The 14,236-nt window shown below is 35.4% G+C and overlaps 1 protein-coding gene across 1 annotated transcript in view; it reads left to right on the top strand.

Moving 5' to 3' along the window:
- Positions 1–14,236, top strand: part of LOC136030675 (nonsense-mediated mRNA decay factor SMG8-like) — a gene marked incomplete in the record, with an annotated part of 107,437 nt that overhangs the window by 18,879 nt on the left and 74,322 nt on the right. Inside the window, 2 exon segments of the mRNA XM_065709743.1 lie at positions 5,030–5,152; positions 13,760–13,911. Of these exon segments, the coding sequence (XP_065565815.1) occupies positions 5,030–5,152; positions 13,760–13,911 (275 nt within the window).

The following is a 14,236-nucleotide window of genomic DNA, read 5'->3' as shown; positions in this document are numbered from 1 at the left end:
TGACGACACTCAAAGAGAAAGCGACCAGGACAAAAGGAATGTTCGATTAGCAATCAACAAAGCACCGGGACACAGGGAGTATAAATGACGACCAGGACATAAGTAAAAAAAAAACTAACAAAACTAAAAAGAAGGTAAAAACTACAAAAAAACTAAAAAGAAAAAAGCTAAAAAAAAGGCAAAAACTACAAAAAAAACTAAAAACTAATAAAAAGCTAAAAACTAAAAAAACTAAAAAAAGGCAAAAACTACAAAAAAAACTAAAAACTAATAAAAAAAATAAAAAAGCTAAAAAACTAAAAAAACTAAAAAAAGGTAAAAAACTAAAAAAACTAAAAAAACTAAAAACTAAAAAAAGGAAAAAACTGAAAAATAAGCTAAAATAAAGGTAAAAACCAATAAAAAACTAAAAAAAAAACTGAAAAAACTAAAAAAAGGCAAAAACTACAAAAAAAAAAACTAAAAACTAATAAAAAAAGTAAAAAAGCTAAAAAACTAAAAAAAATAAAAAAACTAAAAAAAGGTAAAAAACTACAAAAAATAAAAAATAAAAAAAACTAAAAAAAAGGAAAAAACTGAAAAATAAGCTAAAATAAAGGTAAAAACCAATAAAAAACTAAAAAGAAAAAAAGGAAAAAACTAAAAACAATTTTCATCTAAAAAACTAAAAAAAACTAAAAAAGGTAAAAACTAAAAGAACTAAAAAAGAAAAAAATAAATGACGACACTCAAAGAGAAAGCGACCAGGACAAAAGGAATGTTCGATTAGCAATCAACAAAGCACCGGGACACAGGGAGTATAAATGACGACCAGGACATAAGTAAAAAAAAAAAACTAACAAAACTAAAAAGAAGGTAAAAACTACAAAAAAACTAAAAAGAAAAAAAAACTAAAAACTAATAAAAAAACTAAAAAATCTAAAAATCTAAATAAACTAAAAAAGAAAAAAAAAGGAAAAAAATAAAGGAGAAAAACAAAACTAAAAAACGAATGTATTTACAGACCGGGACACCGGGATACAAATGACGACCGGGACACAGGGAATATAAATGACGACCGGGACACAGGGACACAACTACAACGGGGACACCGGGGGAAACAAGGGGATATAAATGACGACCGGGACACCGGGACAGGGAATGGTCGATTAGCAATCACCATCAACAAAGCTCAAGGGCAATCATTAGAATCATGAGGTATAGATCTGAATACAGATTGTTTTCCCATGGACCATTATATGTTGCATGTTCAAGAGTCGGTAAACCTGACAATCTATTTATATGCAAAGACAATGGGACAGCAAAGAATGTTGTATATTCGCAAGTTTTACGTAGTTAAAACCATATATATATATATATATATATATATATATATATATATATATATATATATATATATATATATATATATATATATATATATCTATCTATATTCACAGGTGGGACATAGGGACACAACTACAATGGCGCGTAACTATTATGGCGCGTAACGACTTACGTGCGCGGGGGGGCTTGGGGGGGGGCGCGAAGCGCCCCCACCAACTAGGTGTTGGGGTGGCGCGAAGCGCCACCCCAACAGCTTGTATATATATATATATATATATATATATATATATATATATATATATATATATATATATATATATATATATATATATATAGATTACAGAAATTTAAACAACCACATAAATAGTGACAAGTGCAAAGGATGCTTATGCTTAAATAGCATAGGATGATAAATGTATAAGATTGATTAATGAATATAGCAAATGCAGAAACGGCATTTTTTTTAACCTTTTCAAAAAACCATAAAGAAAACTGCAGACAATATGCGATTTCGCATTCTTATTTAAATTACAACCACAAGCACAAAATTTATGACTAAACTTTATCCCTTCCGAGCATTTTTCATCGCCAAATATCGTCGCAATTTTTTTTGCACATAAAATCTTCCATTGAATTAAAATATTTCATAAAATGGCCTGTTGAACGGTCTTTTTTTTTTTTTTTTTTTTTTTTTTTTTTTTTTTTTTTTTTTTTTTTTTTTTTTTTTTTTTTTTTTTTTTTTTTTTTTTTTTACAAAACTGCGAAATCATTTATTCTTGTAATATTCAAGAAACAGAATCAATATGTAACAATTTTTTTTTTTTTTCATAGGCATGTATTTTGGGGGTGATACCTGACGCGGGGATGCCATGGATATTCTGTGGTAGCCACAACACTGTGCTGGGTAGAGAATTTAGAGTGGCGAAACCCTATATAGGCCAGTGTATTCTCCTGATGAGCCCTTATGTTGGGTGTTGCCTCTGAATTATTTGTCTATATTATTTTTTCTATTGTTCGGTAAATGACGACTTATACTTATTGACGACATGACTGCCTGTCCATGGATTATTCTTTATGGTTGATTGTGTGTGGCTATACTGTTTGACCTATGTGATTGTATGGATGAGTAGGGTTAAGGCCTCATTCAAGTGCTGGTCTATATTAATCACTAATTTAGGAAAACAGTCTTCCTTTTCTCCTTCTGTCTCTTTTTTTTTTTTTTTTTTTTTTTTTTTTTTTTGTGTTTGTGCTGTAGCATTGGTGATTTCTCTTTTCATGATATATATATATATATATATATTATATACATATATATATACATATATATATATATACATATTTATATATATATATATATATATATATATATATATATATATATATATATATATATATATATATATATTATATACATATATATATACATATTTATATATATATATATATATATATTATATACATATATATACATATTTATATATATATATATATATATATATATATATATATATATATATATATATACAAATATATATATACATATATATATATATATACATATATATATACATATATATATATATATATATATATATATATACTTATATATATATATACATATATATAAGTATATATATATATATATATATATTATATATATATATATATATATATATATATATATATATATATATATATATATATATATATATATATATATATATATATATATATATATATATATGTGTGTGTGTGTGTGTGTGTGTGTTTGTTTGTGTGTGTTTGTGTGTGCGTGTGTGTGTATTGGTCCAATAAGAGAGGTAGGCGCACTTACTCCCGCAGTTTACCCGTGCCGTTTAACCAAACACTTGGAAAACTGTAAGTTCTATGACTATTTTAGCTCTATGACTATCTACCTTAGTTCAACTGCCCTAGGAATGACGCATGGACGGTTAATAGATAGACATAACTATCTATTACCAAATGAACTAACATCATTTTTATACAATCCTAATAAGGGGGGGGGGCACAATGACAGAATTGCCTCTCACTAAATTGGACTATCTGTCTTGGCTTTTTCTACAATTAGCCAAGACTCAATGCCCACAGCTATTCGATTTTAATTAAAATCAGCGGACTCGGTTGATATATATATTGACTCGGTATATATATATATATATATATATATATATATATATATATATATATATATATATATATGTATATATATTCCTTCAGGCATCTCTCCCGCAACAAATAAATCCACTGACCTCCCTCTCAAGTTTGTGAAACCACTCAATGCTCTGTAGCCGTAGGGATTGTTGTATAAATGGTTTTTAATGATCACTCATTTTGTATAGATTGTATCTATGTTTAAGAATGAATGTATCACCAAGTCGTAGCATGGCTTTTGTAACTTTGAGGTTAAATAAGTTGATTTTTAGTGTTTCAAACCAATTTTCTATCTTCAAATCTTTGTTCTTTCGAAAAATTCTCTTATTCTAGCCAAAATTATTGTTTTGCAGCACAGGATGGCAGAAGCTGCCACTGTTGTGGCGTAATATCTTTGTTTATTTAAAAAGGACATTAAACTTTTAATTTTGAAGCCACGAAGCCACAATTATATTGCTTCCAATATTCTACGATTGGTCCAAAATGATCAGCCCTGATAAAAAAGAAAAGAAAAAAAATTCTCACTATCCTTCTCAGTAAAAATTCAAAACTTTCCTTTTATACATAGGGACTTGAAACCTCTGGTACAAGGCCTCTTACAGGTTGAATTTAATGGTGTTGTTTTAACCAGGACTGCTCCCTTTTGAGGTGATGTTTCTTGTCTTTTTTAAAACTTCATAGAGTTTCTTATAGTAATCGGTTTTGATAGATAACCTTCAACTTAGCGACTTTTATTTATTTGGAACCAACATATAAAGTAGATACAAATATATTACCTGAGGTATATATTGTTGTCTAACTGTTATTTAAGTTACTTACTGTTGTTAATCACTTACTTGCTTTTGCTATTTGTAAAGAGCATGATAAAGAAAGCGTTTAATTAAGAAGAAAATTTTGTACAAATAAGACGGTATTTTGATAACCGTATCAAACTAATTCATGAATATATTGCTACCAGCTACCATTTGTTTCTAATAAAAAATTTTTTTTTGTTTTTTTAGCAGTCATAACAATCTTCTTATTTTATACAGTTCAATATTAGAAAGTTGATTGTCAACCGTCTTTCTTATGAAGATAATAATTTCAGATTTGTCAACTTTTAGTAATAAGTTTTCTCATAGCTAATTTGCAAAGTTTAAAAGTTCCTTTAGATTTTGTAAAGAATTGGCTATAATATTAGCAGAATTACCGACCAATGCTGTAGAAATTTTCTGTAGACTTAGACTTAGAGTTTTTTTGTAGTATACCTCACGCAAACATAGGAAATCTCTCCCCCTGTTAGATTGGGCTAACTGATCCCTTCCTAGGATAATCTGAAAAAGTTGGCTTAAGAAGATGCTATTTTTGGGTTCAGAATTTTCTGCAAAAATATTTATTTTGATCCCTGCTATTAGCCCATTGTATTGTATTATTCAGTTGTGGACAAATACCCTCTGTTGGCTGTATTCTTACCTAGTAGTCGTAGGACAATCTTAAAATGATGCTGAATATATAAGAGGTTACTGATTCTTTCTTTGCCTGCTTCTTTTAGGGCCAGATTGAAGGATATTATGACGAAGATTTGAACACTGTGTTTCTGAATATTCGAAATCCTGTGGATTTTTCTTATATGACTCGATCTATGGAAGAATTTCATGAAGATGTGCAAAATAAAGTAAGTTTATCACTGATTCCTCGCTGATATTAGTCAATTTTATTACTAACTTGTGTTTTAAATAGATAAAACGCTTGAAGGACTCGAAATTGCAACTATCAGCATTCTCGAAGCCACTAGCTTTTCTGAAATGGTTATAAATACATTTCAAACAAAAACCATGCATGTCACTGGAATTCCGTAGTGGACAAATAGACCAAATCTAAGACTGGATGGAGAAATGATTCAGTGGGTGGATGGGTACTCCCTCCTAATTAGTCTAATTACCAACAATAAAAACACCCAAAATACATAAGAAGGTGCCTTGCCAGCAAATTATTGGTTTCAAAAGCTTTTCTGCCTATGTGACGAAGTAAATACCTGTCCTAACAGGTTCAAAATACTGTTTTATGACACCCTGGCCCCAAATTGCTACCTACGCATACGAGATGTGAACGCTGAAAGTCTATGCCAAGCATAGACTTGCAGCCTTTGGAACCAAGAGCCTTTACCGTGTTGCTGTTGCTACTTACCTAGATAAAGTTTCTAATCTGCAACCCTCCCAATGCCTCACATATCGAACAATGCTCGCAAAAATTCAGCTCCGGGAACTCGGGTCGCTTGGCCACTTCTAGCAAATTGGCTGACACCATCTCCAGAAGATTATTTGGATCAAATTTATGTTTTTTGTGGTCGAGGCTGCCCTTCAAAGAAAAAGGATGAAAACTTCTCTTCTCCTCTCCTCGGGAACCTCATCATCTAAAAGAAGACCGTTAGGAACACATAAAGCATATACACGCCATTACAAAAAAGAAGCCCCAAGACGACCCTCCTGGATGGATGGGACTTTCAGTTGAGTCGAGTTAAGCAGCTTAATAAATAACAAACTAACAGCTTGCTGCTGTCCATTCAACCTAAACATTTCCGCACCAAAAAATGTATATTGTCACTAAAAGACAAGGACAGTGGATAGCTGCTTTCAATGACGACAGCAACCTTGGAATTTCTGTCAGACTTGAACCTGAGGTCAGTGTCAAAGTTGTCTGAGAAGACGATTCTTTAATTCGATGCTAAATGCGGTCTAAATGTTAATAAGTCCTTATTTCTGATTTTCGAATGAATCTCTCTGGCTTGCCCTCACTTGTCTGAAATTTATCTTTCAAGAGGCTCTCTTAGTATATCTAAAAATCGCTATGAAATATTTCTTGGTATTCTTTTTGATGAAAATCTCCTCTCCATTTGTCTTATTTAAGCTTGTTCAAGCTTCTTTTGATCTTGGTATTTTTCCAGAATCAATTAAAAGTACAAGAGTAATAGTTTTATTTAAAGGTGGCTCAAGGAGTGATCCTTCAAATTACAGACCTATTTCTCTCCTGCCAGCATCCAGTTAGATTTTTGAAAAAGCCATGTTTCTAGACTCAAAAGCTTCCTTGATGTAAAACATTCCTTTCATGGATTTCAGTTTGGGTTTTGCTCCGGTCATTCGATTGAGCATGCATGTGCTTCACGCATGTCCTCCTTAGTTTCATTCAGTCGGCCTTAGATTCTTGTTTAATCCCAGCTGCTCTTTTTTTGGACGTAAAGAAGGCGTCTGACTCCATAACACATGACATTTCTCGTGGGAAACTTGTCTACATTGGAGTACGAGGAATTGCTCATTTTTAGTTCCCTTCGTATTTTTTGAGCAGAAAGATTTTTAATTGGTGAGAGTACTCTAAATGATTTTAAGGTTTAGAATGGAGTCCCTTCAGGGTCTATCCTAAGGCCAGTGCTTTTTCTTTATTTATAGTGATGAGATTTTCTATGTATTAAAAATGTGTATTCCTAAGTTCTCTTGCAGTTTGTGTTAACTCGCCAGTGTTTGTGAACCCAGGTTCCAGTTAGACTCTGATGACACCCTAGTGGCTTTCGCTGATGACAGTATGTTATCTTCAGATGCATTTGATCAAGCTTCACTGGAGAAAAATCTTCTTGCTCTATTTGGGAGAGCTCTTTCATGGTTTAATGTAAAATATTTGGCTCTCACTGTTTCCAAGAACTCTCACTGCTCTTGCTCTCACTTTTTCAATATTTCTAACTGTCTGAGATACTACTGAGTCATCTTCTCAGTAGGAGCCTCCCCCAGGCCACTCAGTGTGTCTCCAGGTGGCAGACAGGGGAACGCCCTACAGATATGTAGGGTACCCTCATAGGAGGCGTGAACCAAGGGGGGACCTGGTCCCTTGGGGTTCATAATAGAAACTGGGGCACCCTCGCCGGGGGCCTTAAATGCAGGCGGAGGAGGAAGAAGACCCTTCACAATGTACACTCAACAGGACCCACTGGCGTGTGGACACGTCCCGTGATTTACAAACCTTCTCCCAACAATCGGTTAAATTGTATGGTGATGCAGAACACCATCTTAGGAGGATCCTTTTATTGGAGGACAACTGTGGAAGCGCGTAAGATTCAGATCTATGGTCAACGGCTTCTGCAAAAGGCTGCCTCGACCCTTTCGGGGCACCCGCAAGCCTGTTAACTCTATTCCCAAGAAATATCAAGGAAAATTATGAATACGGCTACGGAGTTCCCGGCAAGCGACTTGGCCCCCTTGGCGCAGGTGTCGAGAACCGAGAAATAGGCAAGACAACTATACTATGGCATTCCTGGCAGGCGACGCGACTTCGAATATGGCGATGAAGTCGAAAAATCTACAAGCCATATCCTTGGGAAATCCAACTGCAGTCATAAAACAAGCAAAATCAACAATAACCATTGGTTGTTGGAACGTCAGATCTGTTAAATAATAAGCTACGCAACCTCTCGTTGTCCATAAGATGGAAAAGTATCATATAGACATATTATGCGTTTCTGTGACCAAAATCGCCGGTTCTGGCTCTACAGCAATTACAGTGCCCGAAACGTTACAACATTTCAAAGTTTCTACTCTGGAGTAAACGATAACTCGGGACTCCATGGCGTTGGTTTCTTCATGAACCAAAGAACCAGAAACGCACTTCTTAAGTAGGATCCTGTTTCTCCCTAACTGGCTAGGATTAGGCTTAAAGGAAGCCCTGCATACGCATCCATTCTTTCCGCATACGCCCCTACTCGTGATGCCACAGTTACTGCTAAAGATGAATTCTATTAGGAATTGCAACTGCTGTCTTCTTCAGTTTCTGCACGAGACTACCTGATTATTGCAAGTGACTTCGACGCGAGAGTTGGTCTATCTGATACCCTCACACAAGTCCTTGCAAAGTTTGTACTGGAGCATAGATGTGAAAATGGGCAAAGGATGGTAAACTATGCTTTGATGAATCACCTTGTTGTAAGGTACACCATATTTCAGCACGAACCAAGCTATCTACTGACATGGCATTCCAACGACGGTTTTATTAAGACCCAAATTGACTTCATTCTCGTCCGCCAACGTTGGATAAGTTCAGTGATAGACTCCGCTCTTATAACGGTGCAGACACACGCTCAAAATCAGGGTCTGATCACAAGCTAGCACTTGCAAAAAAACTACTTCGTCTTGCATCTCGGAGAAAGAAAAAATTGAAAGCCCGAATCAATACTGGTAAGCTGCAAGATAAAGAAGTTCGGAAAACTCTAAATATGGAGCTAACAAACCATTTTGATGCCCTAAACAAGAGTGAGGAGGAAAACCGCGACCTTGAGCAAAGATGGGAGACCTTCAAAACAGTGATGAGAGAGACCACTGAAGAGATCCTAGGCCGAACGAGAGTGAAACGACAGCATTGGATTACCACGAGAACCCTGTCAATGGTCGAAGAACGTAGGGAAAAGCTTAGCGGCCGTAAGCATATCACGAAAGAGTTGCGCGGACAGGTTAAGCGCTCTACTCGTCTTAACCGCCGCAAAATGTTGGAAGAGACTGCTTTGTCTTTAGAAAAAGCAGCACGCGCTCATGACACCCACAAACTCTACCAGGTTCTTGGACTAGACTGGTAAGAAAGCTGCTGTGTCTGAAGTTGTCGGAGACAGAGCAGGAAAAGTCATTAGCTGTCTAAAGGACCATTTGATCAGATGGAAAGATCACTTCCAAACACTACTTAAACAATCCCTGTCATCAATTCCTGGTTATTTCGCCCCTGGTGCTAAAAAGGACCTTACAGTATCGAGCTGGCCGCCTCAACAAGAGTGGAAATACTAAAAGCGATTAAGGTCCTGAAGAACAACTAAGCCCCAGTCCAAGACGGTCTCCCCCTGGAAATATACAAACAGGGCCATGTTTCCACAGCACAGCAGCTCCATGGTATCCTCGGGAAGTTAGGATGACCAACACTTTCCCAATGGATTGGAAGACATCATTTTTATACAATCCCGATAAGGGATATTTAATGCCAGAATTACCTCTCACTCAGTTGGACTATCTGCCTTGGCTTTTTCTAAAATTAGCCATGACTTGATGACCAAAAACCATTCAATTTTAATTAAAAATTTACCTCTGTTTTACTTCATTTTAATTGATTTGCCCCTTTTTACAAGAAAGCTGATAAAACCGAGTGCAAAAAATACCAGGGTATAAGTCTAATTGACATTGCAGTAAAAATTTTCGGGATTATCTTCCTTAACAGCTTCAAGGGGGCAAGGGAGAAAAGAACTCGTTAAAATCAAGCCGGTTTCCTTCCCGGTAGAGGCTGCACTGACAATATTTCTGAACTCCACCTCATCATGCAGCCGTTTGTAAAGTATAATTTAACCCTGATTCTGATATTCCTGGCACTTCGATTTGATCACTCGCCAAACACTTTGGAAAATTCTTGAAAATGATGGAATGTCCCTGAAATTTGTCGAACTACTTAAAGTATTCTACAAGGGTTCTTTGAGTCGATTTCGAGTTTATGGAGGAGAGACTGAAAATTTTCGGGTCGAATTTGGGGTCAAACAAGGCTGCGTCCTGTCTCCGACTCTGTTTAACTACTGAATTGATTGGGTGCTTAAAAATGCACTATCTTCTCATCCAGGAGTTCAGATAGGACAGAACCATTCATTTGGAGACCGTGAATACACTGATGTCGCAATCCTCTTGCACCCAGAAAAAGCTCATACTATGCTCGATGAGGTAGCTACTTGGGCAGATTGCATTGGCTTCAAAGTCATTACAGGGAAGACCAAATTTAAGGTAATTGTAAATTTTGTTAACTGCAAATCCAGTACAGTTGGATCAGGTCAACAGCTTCACATACCTTGGCTCCCAGCTTTGTACTGATGGATCTTCTGACGCCGATATTCAACAGCGATTACAGAAAGCACAGACGATCTTTGCTCTCCTTAGAAAACCGTTGTGGAACCGGCGTGAAATAAGTGTAAGAACTAAAGTTCGAGTCTACCTGGCTTTGGTTCGAACAATCTTTCTTTATGGATGCGAAACTTTGTCAGTAAAAAGACTACATAAAAATGGACTGAAGGCGATTGAGCATAACTGTCTGCTTAGCATCCTTAGGTTAAATCTGAATGATCGCATATCAAACTTCGGTATACGACTAATTTGTGGTACCAAGAGAGTGTTTCCATCACGATCAAGGAACTTCGATTCAAATGGTTTAGCCATGTCTCACAGAGGCCAACAGAGTACTTGCCTCGCCAGGTCCCTCTAGCTGAGCCACTTAACTCATGGAAGAGACACCAAGGAGGACAGAGGAAAAGCTGGTGGAACTTGGTTAAATTAAATCTTGAACCTATTTGGGGGCTCGGAAAGTTTGTTCACAGATGGGACAACTCAATGGCTCCCATTTGTAAAGCAGCTGGCAGTAGACCGCACCACGTAGTTCAAAGATGTCTCTAAGATCCTTGATACCGGACAAGGTGGAAAAGCCTTATTCCCGCCACAAGTGCAAGTAAAGTACACTGTTTCTAAGTCTAAGTTTTTTTTCTAGGGTTTCCGCAGCTTTTCCGAGTATTCTTATAATGCATATGCCCCGCGGTACTCTCCTTAGATGTGAAATTGATCATGTCCGATTCTTTAAAATCCTTCTTGAACAGAATTTGTCGTACAAATTCAACATTAACCTATTAAAAGTTAAGATTTTCAGGAATCTTGGAATCCTACCTGGCTGAAGCACATATTCCCTGGATTTATCATACGACTTCTTTTCTTTACCTTGATCCAGTCATGTATTTATTATCGCCCCACCTTTTGGATGTGTACTTTGCAGTCAAATTTGCAGAGTATAGCATCTCTTCATGGGAAGGCCAGACTGATTGTAAAGGTTGGAAACCCATCTGCTACTAAACCCCTCTTAAATCTACGTTTTATTTATGTACTTACATGTGCTTTGTTTACTTTTGCACTGCTACATGGGACACTTCCGATTGCATTGCTGCCTCTTGCTTTTGTGTCTTAAAGCTCTTCATGTTACCTGCGGTGTTTTGATAATATAAGAGTCCCTGCCACGCCATGCCTTCGATCTGATTTTAGCCCTCTGTTTGTATCTTTAATAGTATGGAATACATTTCCAGCTATTGTTCGGGTATATCATTCCTTAGACACATTCAATCGTCTGATTGTTAGAGATAATTTTTATTTATTTACCATGTTATTTTTTCATTTCTAAATTTTGGATGTATTTTTCATTAAGTGTCATTTTCTGTAAGTCTATTTATTGAATATTATTTGTATTTGGTCATATGAGAAAAAAAAGCAGAATGATTTAAAAATCTAGAGGCTGATTTCCTGTAGCTTAATTTTAACCTGTAATTTGCTAAATGTAGATCGTTTTCTGTATTTATGTTCATTTTCTTTTCCGTCAAGTCTGTGGGGTCCCGCGTCTTCTCAGTTGTGGGTTTTGTCAAATTTGAATAACTCTCTTTCCTTCTGTCGCTCCTTCTTCCCCTTTTTTCTTCTTTTTTTCTCTCTATTTTTGTGAGTAGTTGTTTTTGCGTTTTGTTTGCTTAAAGGGTTAATTGTTTTTTATTTGAAACATTTTTTTGGTAATCCCTTTCTTTTGCGGGCCACGACGCCTTTACGGGGATCTGTGATAGTGTTATTGAGTTGTTTTGTAATTTTTGGTTGAAAATATATCTCTTCAAACCTAGCTATAATGAACATATCGAGGAGTTTCAGAGTTCTCAGGTAATTTGATCAAATTCTCCCACGAACACATTCTGCTTTTAATTAAATTAGGAACCTTAGCTTTGGAACAACTCTTTTTGCTACTCAGCCATTGTTTGATTTGAAATCGTATTACATTCTTGTACGTGTACTTTCTTGCACTTTCCTTCAACTAAACTATGATGATCTGACGTCTCTCTGAGCTATTTCATCTCTTATCCCCTATTAGCCGTTATCATCTCTGTAATTCAGACAACATTTCTACCCCATTCACCCCATCGGTCAAATTGGACTTGATTCTTCTGCGTACGTGTCATATTACCTAGGATACACTACCTAAGTCAACTAAGAATGTCACTCGTTAATTTTTTCTCGTTGACTAGTTTTTGTGCGCCCCTTTTGGGTCGGTCTCTCTGAGCAATGTCTTTAAATATGTTGGTAATATAGCATCTCATTTTGGCTCGGTTAGTGGCAGGTAATGAGTCATTGACCATAGTTCGCCATTTATTATTTTATTTTGTGTGGGATTTTTTTTCTCTCTCTCTCTCTCTGCATTCATAGCCGTAGAGCCCTGCGGGTAATATGATGGTAATTTGTTTTCTTTTGTCTGAATTTTTGGTTAATAAATGAGCTCTGCTTGTTCTTTTGATTGTTGGCTTGTTTCATTCTTCTTTTTACCAGATTTGATGCTGGAATAAACAAGAAGTTTATAATAAGCCCATCGAATTAATTAGTTTGAGTCGTACACGAGCAAAAAGATATGTATGGCTTTGTAAGGTGAATTTATCCTCCAAGAAAATACACTTTTTGATTTAAAATATCGATTTACCAAAAAGAAGTAGATTTATTCTAGATAAAAAATTAACCAGAGACCAGTAAATAACTCTTAAGTTCAAATTTTATATCCTAAGGTTAATTTTTTTTATTCTTTAAAGGTTATTCATCGGATAAAACAAGTTTTGTGTTAAAAAAAGGATTTAGTAAAAGTTCCGGGTATATCACCAAGTACCATGTATCTCTCGCCATTTTTTTTTAATTTTTTTTTATTTGTTTTTAAGTTGGGCATAGAGTGATGCTATTTGTATTCCTCAAGTGTTGGAAAATAGTATTAAACTTTTCTCTTTTTCAGTGGGGGACATAATTGGATTAAAATTTGAACATCTTATCGTTCTTGAGCAGCTTGAGGTAGCAGTTACAGCCACTAGAAAGATGTTCCTTTAGGGAGAAAAAAAAAAATCAGAATAGTCGAGCCATTGTTAAGTGTTTTGCAGTATTGAAGAATGATTTCGCTCAAATTATTTTGGTAAAAAATTTGTAAAATTTGAGTGTAAGGGATGTTTATTAGTATAGTTATGAGCGAAAATTTTAAAACATTAATAAAGTAAGTACTGACGTAATTGGAGGCTAGATCTTTCTTTTTTTTATAGCGAAAAAATCGGAATATCTGAGTTTCGAAGGAGATTTTTTGCCCCCTCCCCCTCCTTACCCAAGGTATACCTGCATTTGCCTTCTCTTTTTCTATGTGTATGTATGAAACTAGGCAACATTAATTTTGTTTTCTGTTTCAGGGCTTTCCAATAAAACTGTCGGAAATAAAAGACACCTACGCAAGGGCTGTGCTATTTGCTTCTTTGTTGTCTCATATCCTTGTGATGGTGGAACCAACAGCAAATTTTGATATTAGTACCATAATGTTTCTGAAGACCCTTGATAACATCAGGTAAATTCAAAACCTTTCTATTTTCAATTTCCTATCTGATGCTCACAAAATTTTAAAACAGACTAGTTATAAAATCACCCTGTCATATACAATAACTATTCAGAGGTCTAGTTCAGGGGGAGGCAGCTAGAGTCAAATCTATCTTCCATGATAGGTAATATAAAAGATAATAACATATTAGAATTAACAAACGTTTTCCCAAATCTCCGATGGTCTATTCTAACTTTACCGTATTCAAACGGAGAGAGGGGGGGGGGTTGCCTTGAATACTTTTCATTTTCTCTATACATTTGCTGCTTTGAATAGATATTTTTCGTAGATATAT

This window comes from Artemia franciscana, chromosome 1, assembly GCF_032884065.1.
Source record: "Artemia franciscana chromosome 1, ASM3288406v1, whole genome shotgun sequence".
Taxonomy (NCBI): Eukaryota; Metazoa; Arthropoda; class Branchiopoda; order Anostraca; family Artemiidae; genus Artemia; species Artemia franciscana.
Note: the sequence above shows the minus strand (reverse complement) of the source record. Positions and strands in the feature narration are given on the sequence as shown.